The sequence below is a fragment of the Oreochromis aureus genome, linkage group 3 (assembly GCF_013358895.1).
Source record: "Oreochromis aureus strain Israel breed Guangdong linkage group 3, ZZ_aureus, whole genome shotgun sequence".
NCBI lineage: Eukaryota > Metazoa > Chordata > Actinopteri > Cichliformes > Cichlidae > Oreochromis > Oreochromis aureus.
In genome coordinates, this window is record NC_052944.1 from 82,445,235 (window position 1) to 82,455,060 (window position 9,826).

Genomic DNA, 9,826 nt, shown 5'->3' on the forward strand with positions numbered 1-9,826 from the left:
ATAAATGACAATCACAATATGAATCCAACAGAAAGCGTTTAGGGAAAGGAGATAGGCGTTAATTTTGAAATAACATCCCACGTGGTTACGTTGCGCAGCTGTGTCACGTGACCACCCAGCCACAAATCACAGCAGAGCCGGGAAAACGGGGCGGAGCAAAGTGTGTGTGCAGGAGAGGAGTCGAGCAGAGAGAGCTGCTTTTTCATGAAATGGGAGTAAAGTAGTGAACTTACAGGAACATATACCACTACCAACGTTTGGATCGATATCTGCATCGATCTGCACCCTTGTCTACTGGATTGTAGCTGAGATCAGCGTGAACCACGTGGGTCTCTGCTCCCTGATCTGTTTCCTGTTTGGAAAGACTTCCGGCTTTATCGCGGAGTTTCTAAAGGTAACCATCGAGCTAACTTTAATGTGGGTTCAGTTTATTTTGAATTTATCTCTGTTGAGAATAATAGATTGCTTGGTATACATTGGAGTTAGACTAGAGTTCGTGATTGCTTGCAACATTATATTATGGCGGTTGTTAGGGGGTAAGAATACATACAGAAAAATAGTCTTGGAATATGAACAAAAGGGTGCAGGGCAGGAGAACAGCCAACCTCCACCCCCAGGACAGGAAGCCACAGGTACAAGCCTGGGGGAGGGCAACCCCAGGGTGAATAATAGAGAGACTAGTGGAAGCCTACTGAGCAGGGTTGTGTGAGGAATGCTGGGATGATAGGATGATCTCCAGATGCATCTGTATTTTATTTACTCCCAGCCAGGGGCGATTCTAGGATCAGACCATTAAAAAACACTCCCAAAACAGAATAAATTATGTCAAAATATGAATAAAAACTATAAAAATGGAGGCAACTTTGCCTGTGGTAGAATGTATACAGTGTATGAAAAAATCTTTAGTGCAGATACTAATTTTACTAATTGAATAATAATAATTTTGTGTTGTAAGATTTATCAGTCTCATGCTTTCATAGTGGTACTTGGGAGAGCTTGACATTTTTATCAGGTGGTACACACTGTAAAAAGTTTAAGAAACACTGATAAGTGTATGTGTGCTTTTGGAAAACATTTAAAGCTGCAGTACAGAATCTTTGAAACAAGCTTAAAACATTTTTAGAATATAAACAGAGCATCTGCTTCTCTTTACAGCTCCTCACTCCACCAGGGCACCGTTTGCCACTTTCTCATAGTGCGCAAATGTGATGTATGTACTGCAGCAGTCATACAGACAACTAGATGGTCCAAAAGTTGGCCTACCTATTACTGGCTGAGGTTTTAATAGAGTTGTGGCTGAACCACATAAAATATATCATTCATTTTAATCTCCCTAATCAATGATAATGTTATGTTAGAATGTTGTTAAAGAGGGTCAAAAATGTTTCAACCCAGTTTGTTTTGCAGATTCTGTATAGCACCTTTAATATAGGGAGAACACAACTTCCAGATTCTACGAGTAAAATCAGGTTTTTTCTCTTTTAAGTGTAACTGTTTTGCATGTCACTATTTCTTGTCTGTTTTCTTACCTGGTTCTTCCTGACCTTGTACTTTCTCCCTACATTCCCCTCTTTCCTCTTTCCTCTTTCCCTCTTTAGACTGACAATCATACACAAATAGATTGTATTCAATTAGATGAAAATTTACATTAATATGAAAAAATACTATTAAGATGACTAACAAAAAGTCCTCTCTCAGTATCCGTTGCAAACAGGACAGTGGTAACAACAGTAGGCTACGGACAATCTTAAGTTTTAGATTTTAAATAGGCTATATAAATTTCAATGGGAGCAACAGGACGGTCAGATGTGGCTAATTTTACTACCGAGTAGGACGGATTGTAGAGTAGCAAACATCGTCAGAAAAGACGTTTTCAACACTGCAGGTAACATGGTCTGAGTCCTACCTAACTATATAAAGAGTAACTGAAGGTTAAATGCAGCTAACATGTCCTGTTTTAAGCCAGACACTCAACCTCCGCTCCGCTGCGTCTCAGCCGCCATCGCTCTGGCTGAAGCACCCCAAAAAACGGGCTGCCAGCGCAAATGAAGACGTCTGATTTTGGAAGTAAAAGTCTCCGCCTGATTGCTGCCATCAACAGCTCCTGGATGAGGTCTTCTGCTGCTCTCCTCGGTATCTGTTCACAGTTTATTGTGAAGACGTTGAGAGAAGAGTGAGGCTGCGTCCACACTAGCCCGGATAGATTGGAAAACGGCGTTCTCTTCTGAAAACATTCCGTGTCCACACTAGCATTTTCAGTCGTTTTCACAGTGTTGTGCGTCCACATTGAAACGGCCGAAAACGCTTACATGCCAGTACTGCGCATGCATGAAATGCAAGAATATTCGACCTGCCTCATTTCTGTCTGCTGCTTATTTACTTTCTAGTGTTCTGACAAACCATCGTATGTTGGCGAAAAGTCCTACCGTAAGTAGTTCATGCACATTTCTACTGTCACAGAGTAATTCCAGCACAAATTTAAGTAGGTATGACACTTTGACACTTAACTTTGCCCATCAGAATATGCTTGTTGCTCAGGGGTGGGCAATCCCAGTCCACGAGGGCCGGTGTCCCTGCAGGTTTTAGATCTCACCTTGGGTCACACACCTGAATCACATGATTAGTTCATTACCAGGCCTCTGGAGAACTTCAGGACATGTTCAGGAGCTAATTTAGCCATTTATATCAGCTGTGTTGGTTCGAGGACACAAAACCTAAACCTAACCTAAAACCTGCAGGGACACCGGTCCTCGTGGACTGGGATTGCCCACCCCTGTTGTACCTCATATTCAAAAAGCCAGGACAGTTTGCCACTTAATTTTACCCGTTAAAGTATGCTTGTAGGTAGGGCTGCACGATTTTGCATAAAATGAGAATCACGCTTTTTTTGCTTAGAATTGAGATTACGATTCTATCATGATTTTCTTTTCCAATATAAATATTTATTGCACTTATTAACTGCACATCAACTTTCTAACAGTTGAGACTGAACATAAAAACAATAAATAAACATAAAAACAACAAATGCCTCACATTTTGTGGTTGCCGCAAAATGTTGTACTGCTTGAAATTCCATCTCCACCGTTGCTCGACACTGCGTGTATAGAGCAGGAAGTGCAACAATAGAAAAATAGTTGCAGGACGGCACTGTGTAGCGTTTGTCTAGGGCAGGGGTCTGCAACCTTTAACACCCAAAGAGCCACCTGGACCCGGTTTCCACGCAAAAGAAAACACTGGGAGCCGCAAATACTTTTTGAAATCTAAAATGAAGATAACACTGTATATATTGTTTTTTACCTTTGTGCTTTGTGTGAACAACTTAAGTAAGTAAGTAAAAATTTATTTATTAAGCGCTTTTCACAGACAGGCAGTATCAAAGTGCTGTACACAAATATTAAAATAAACAATACAATCAATAGACATTATACACAATGTAAAAGATCAAATGTAAATAATGTAAAGAATCTAAAATACGTAGATCAGCAAAAGGCTTGTTTGAACAGAAAAGTTTTTAACGGCTTTTTTAAAAGAATCCACGTAGCAACTAAAGTGTGTTGCTTATGAAATCCTTGAAGTGCTACAGAGAAAATTACATTTTATTTATGTAATCAACACATTTTGAACTCTTAAAGAAATATGACAAAAGGAAAGACACCCAGCTGAACTAAAATGATCCATGTAGCAAAACAAAAAACTGTTGTCAGCGCCACCCTTATATCGCCTTTGGGCTTTTGGAGCCTTGACCTGATTTTTAAAAAATAATTGAAAAAAAAAGCACTATGCTGCTGAAAAATGAAAAATAGATATTTGCAAAATTCTGACTAAATATGTATTTTACCTGGTTAATGTGTGTGGCGGGGCGTGGTCTGCAGTGCCGCTGCATGGGAGTCGGACGCACCTGAGCGGCACCCGCAATCACGCCTCGCTGCCTTAAAGTCTGTGCTCTCTCTGCTTTTGTGTTGTCGGGCTGTGAGCTGGAAAGCTACAGCCGGCTGTATGCGTACAGCAACCGTGTGTGAAAAGCATGTTCATGAAAACATCGCCGGGTCTCCCGTGATATGTTTACAATAAGACTTATGGTCCCGAACCTCTGCGCACAGCATCTGCAAATCTGGGCATTCATCTTTACGCAGGACTGTAAGCTGTTATCTGTGAGGCATGACCGGTGTTTGTTTTGAACATAGTTCACGGTGGACAATAGCTGCCGACATAATGTGGATCCGAAGATCCATAATTGGCCTACCTGGGGTCGAAAGTCTCGATAAATGCACGGCGTGTCGGCAGGTATACCGGCTTCTGCGAGTGTGACGCTTATTTTGAGCGATGAAAAAAAATAATAAGATATCATTTTATTTTTATATGTCAAAATCACAATAATCTTCCAATTTAGAACTACAAGTTAAAAAAAGAACTAAACACAAATAAAATACACTTCATCTCATTTATTTTCCCAAACCACCCGGAGCCGCAAAATAAAGACTAAAGAGCCGCATAGGGCTCCAGAGCCGCGGGTTGCCAACCCCTGGTCTAGGGTGTTGATCATTTTCCTAAATCCCTCGTTTTGCACAGTGTTGATGGGAGTGTGTTGATCTTTGGTCAGGTGATAAGTGATAGCCTCCATAATTTCTTTGTGCCTGGGGAAGTTTGACGGGTATGGGGACGCGATGTATAAGGTTCCCGTTATTGATGTTTGGGTGGTTGACCGGGACGGATTTTCTCCTGTCACTTTCTTGGCCTTTACAGCTTCGTCATATTGCACTTCATGGTGACGTTTAAGCTGGTTATACAAATTCGTAGTGTTGCTTGCGGTGCTGCTACTATGGCAAAACACAGCTTGCAAATGATATCTTTTTGACTCACATCGTTTTCTTTGAAAACAAAAAACTTCCACACGGAGGAACGAGAACCTTTTCTTGGAATTAATGTTACAGTGGGGTTGTCATTCTCACCGCCATCAGCGAGCTTTTCCTCTGCACTCATTGTGTTTTCTCCCCTCAGGCAGTTTCTCTCACGTGCTCTCCGTTGTTTCTTCCCTGCCAGCTGGCTTCTGTATCACGTGGTATAAGGCTCCGCCCTTGTCATTTGTTGAGCAGGAGGAGTGAGCGCTTATTTTCATGCAGATTATGTCCCGGATCAAAATGTGGTACAATCGTCATCTTTTTTTTTTTTCCACATCGTTGTCATTTGAAATGTCAAATGAGATCGCACATAAGTATGAATTGAGATCGCGATTTTCTAGCATTTAATTGTGCAGCCCTAAATGATGCCATCGAACAGATTTGACATAGGACACAGAACTTAAACATAAACCATAAACATCAAAAATGAACTAGAACTCAAAACACTGGTTCAAAAGACCCAGGAACGTGACAAATGCATAAATAACAATTCAGATTAGCCTTGACCGTCTTAGCAATCTTCCTTGCATGCTTGTCAAATTTAAGGCATAAATCAAAAATTATTCCTAAAAACTTAAAATCTTTGACCTCCTTTATTTCTTCGTTCCTTAACTGGATTTGTTTATCTGTTTATCTGATCATCAGGAATAAGAAACTAAGAATCTCATTTAAACCCTCTGTTGCATTCTGTTCACCCCTGCTATCATTCAATCATCTTTCCTAATATAATATTAATCCATTAGTTCATATATCGCTTCTCATCTCACTAAGTGAACCGAACAAGATGATAAAATCAGAAACACAGGCTTAAAATACCATCTGGTATTCATGAGCTTCATTGCATGTGTGTGTATGTGTTAGTAGGATTAAAACATTCTGTGCTTATGTATGTCGTTTTAACTACTTTCCCCTTTTTTCTGAAACAAATCTCAGTTTACTACACCTTCTTGTTTCAGAAACATCTAAAGAAGAAAGTCTCTATTGTAGTCAGGCACAGCTAAATTCTGCTTGTGAGTTAACCTAGCCAACCACACTGTGTGTTGTTTACACCTTCAACATGTACCCCCTCGTGATGTGTGTCACTTCCTCTATGTCCTCTATTTGTACCACCATATGGAGAACCACAATAGCCACACACATCGAAATGCAGAACTCTTAGATGCTTAGATGATGAATTGTAGAATAAATTCTCCATTTGTAAAATAATTTTAGAATTCCACATTAACAAAGTGAGTTTCAAAATGTTTTTTAAAAACCTCATTGCCATTCTAGGGGAGCTAGGATGGTAATGAGGAGCTTGAAATGTTGTAGGTGGCTGAGTTTATACTGCTACCATTGAGACTGATCGGGACTCCGTCTTTGTGGATCTATGGATGTCCATATATACAGGGTGTAGCATCCCCTGGGTAGAGGCGGTGATATGGAGGGGGTCAGAGATTTTTCCCTTTCAACTGATGACTTTCTTTTTGTATCTGGGGTTTGTTAGAATCTCCCTGTTCTTTCAATCTTTGGGCTGAAGGAAGGACAATACTTGGTGTATAAATGCTCAATCAACAATTACTTTATTACACACAATTCAACACTTTTGAGCACAAACCATCATGATGGGGAGACATGCATGCAGAGGGTCACAGCAAATCTCAAACCAGTGGAGTGTTACTCAAACTCTTACAGCCTTAGTGGCCCCCACCTAGTCGTAAAAGCCTAAACATTCACATTCTTTCTCTCACACGGCACCTAAGTTATGACCTCGGCTCCCTGTGCAGTATGCTCTGTTCTTTTCTAATCAGGCAAATAAGGTGATGACTCTCTGAAAACAGTATTTCTTATACCTCAGCAGTCTAATGCATCATAAAACAATATCAGTCATTCACCATAAATCAGCAGTCTAATGTGATAAAAAGCAGTTTAATAGGTGTAATAATTATCACCTTCTTCTAATTCAGGAGAATAATGCAAACACAAACTACATAATAGTCTCACAGTCTTTAATTAGAGGTATAACATGGCATAAGATAATATCACAATCTCACAGGTTTCACCTTGAAGCTTCATAGGTATTGTTGTCACTGAGGAGTTTAGTCATGTTTATTTGCTCTGCTTCTTTTTGTCAGGGATAAAATACATATATATACTTTTTGTGTCCCAGCTGAGTAACAGGAGGAGAAGAGTCTGGTGGTGCAGCAGAGGAACAATTTCAGCCATTTGGACTCAGCTCAGCCACTACAGAGGAAACAATGACTTCAACACAAAAGGTGAGAAAAACATCACAGTTACACTGTTATTGAAACTGTGTGTACAGCTGGTTGGTTTTTAAAAACCTGTTAACAGCAGCTTTATCTTTTCCATCCTGGGCTCCTCCATATATACAGAATCTACATTCACAACCAAAAACCACATACGTTACAAGAAAATACAAAGATCATATTTTCTCTACACACATTGAAACAACAATATCATCAGTTGAACTCAATTTTTTTTCTGAAGTAAAAGAGTTTCTCTACTGATCAATATTTCTTCAATAATGTCATTTTCATTACAACTCTCATTGTAGCACATCATTGTAATGTGATACTATCACCAGAAGGTGGTGGTAACAAACCTACAATGTGTTTTTTGACATGTTTGATTCCACTAATGGAGGGAGTTTCAGTTTGTTCCACGACTGCATTTCACTCACTGCCTCTGTTTGTATCTCTGTCACTGCAGGACCAACATGGAGCGAGAAGTCAGCGCTCTCAGGAGGCCGACAAACCTCACAGAAGAAAAGGAGAGAAAACCTACAGCTGTGATGAGTGTGGGAAGTCTTTTACCCGCACTGGACACTTAAAAACTCACCAACTCATCCACAGTGGAGTTAAACCTTACAGCTGTGACCTGTGTGGAAAGTCTTTTACTCTGGCTCAGAACTTAAAAACACACCAAGTCATCCACAGTGGAGTTAAACCTTACAGCTGTGATGAGTGTGGGAAGTCTTTTATCCGCACTGGACACTTAAAAAGACACCAACTCATCCACAGTGGATTTAAACCTTACAGCTGTGACTTGTGTGGAAAGTCTTTTACCCGGGCTGCACACTTAAAAACACACCAACTCTTCCACAGTGGATTTAAACCTTACAGCTGTGAGTTTTGTGGAAAGTCTTTTACCCGGGCTGGAGACTTAAAAAGACACCAACTCATCCACAGTGGACTTAAACCTTACAGCTGTGACTTGTGTGGAAAGCCTTTTACCCGGGCTGGAGACTTAAAAACACACCAACTCTTCCATAGTGGATTTAAAGCGTACAGCTGTGGCTTGTGTGGAAAGTCTTTTACCATGGCTCAAACCTTAAAAACACACCAACTCATCCACAGTGGAGTTAAACCTTACAGCTGTGACTTGTGTGGAAAGTCTTTTACCCTGGCTGCACACTTAAAAAAACACCAACTCATCCACAGTGGAGTCAAAGAGTGCATCTGTGGCTTTTGTGGTAAAGCTTTTGCTCAAAATGACAGTTTACAGAGGCATCTAGTTACCCACTCTGGAATTAAGGCGTACAGCTGCAACTTTTGTGGAAAAAGTTTCAGCAACAAACACTACCGAAATATTCACCTACGGATTCACACTGGAAATGATGTTTCCTGCTGTGATCAGTGTGGGAAACTGTTTACAACAGATGCACATTTAAAACTACACATGTTTAGCCACACTGAGGAGAGACCTTATAAATGTGACCTGTGTGAGAAGACTTTTAAAGCTCCACATCAGCTGAATAAACACCAACAGATCCACACCAGAAAGTAACTCTACAAGTGCAGTTACTGTGAGGATGCATTTATTTTTATCTTGTAATTGTAACCTGATTGTTTGGAACAAGTCTGATCAGTAAACTTATGGAGTTATACTGAATGAACTGTTTGGAAAAATGAAGACTAATTTTCACTCAGTAACCTGAGTGTTATAATGTAAACAGTAAAATGTAATGTAGCTTGCCTCCACCAGTGTGTGAATGTGAGAGTGAATGAATAGTGGAATTGAAAAGCACTATATAAATCCAATCCATTATTATTATTATTAATTGGACGTTGGCAGAGATGGTCTTTATTTCAGGCGACGTTCAGGATAAAAACGTTGAAGGAATTCCCTGACTTACACTGTCTTTGTTTAGAAGTGGAGCAACGCACATGGATCCAGGTCTCAACCCTGTCGTCACTGTGGTGGTGGGAAAGAGTTTCTCTGTGACCTTTGTGGAAAAACCTCCAGTCATTAACAGGACCTAAAACCTCATCAACGTAGACACACTGGAGACAAAATGAACTACTGCAAAGAATGTGGGAGAGGCTTCCACACACCAAGTACATTAAAAATACATGACCTCTTCCACAGTGGGGTCAAAAAGCACATCTGTGACCAGTGTGGGTCATCCTTCAACACTGGACATGAGCTCAATGAAAAAGCATAAGGGAATCCACACAGAAGAGACACCATACAAGTGCAGACACTGTGACAAAAGCTTCTCACAATCAGGTCATCATAACAAACATGAACGTACACACATGGAAGTGAACTTCAGCTGTGACCAGTGTGACAAGAGCTTCAGGAATCTCAGTTCATACTCCGAACACAAACGATCCCACACTGTACATAAACTGTTTCACTGTTACCAATGTGCAAAAACATTCACTTCATTATCTGCTCTGTGCAAACATCAGCCTGATCATGCAGGACTGAAATCACTGGATCACAATGAATCTGAAGAGAGAGAAAGATCCTCTTCTGGTTTCAGGGTCGGACTTAAAAACCTTGAGATCAGGCTCCACAGAGTTCAGATGGAATCTCCTGTAAAGAGTGTCAGCTGATGCCACACTTGGATCTGATGAGGTAGCTCTGATTTCTGGACCTGCAGTGAATAATCCTGAATGTTACATTTAGGAAGCTGCATGTAT

The 9,826-nt window shown here is 40.5% G+C and overlaps 1 protein-coding gene across 1 annotated transcript; it reads left to right on the top strand.

The window, feature by feature from the left end:
* Positions 1–7,535: 7,535 nt before the first annotated feature.
* LOC120434426 (zinc finger protein 737-like) lies at positions 7,536–9,483 on the top strand. Its single transcript, XM_039602485.1, has 2 exons — positions 7,536–7,550; positions 7,704–9,483. The coding sequence occupies exons 1-2, from the start codon at positions 7,536–7,538 to the stop codon at positions 8,682–8,684; spliced, it is 996 nt and encodes a 331-aa protein (XP_039458419.1). The 3' UTR covers positions 8,685–9,483.
* Positions 9,484–9,826: the final 343 nt, after the last annotated feature.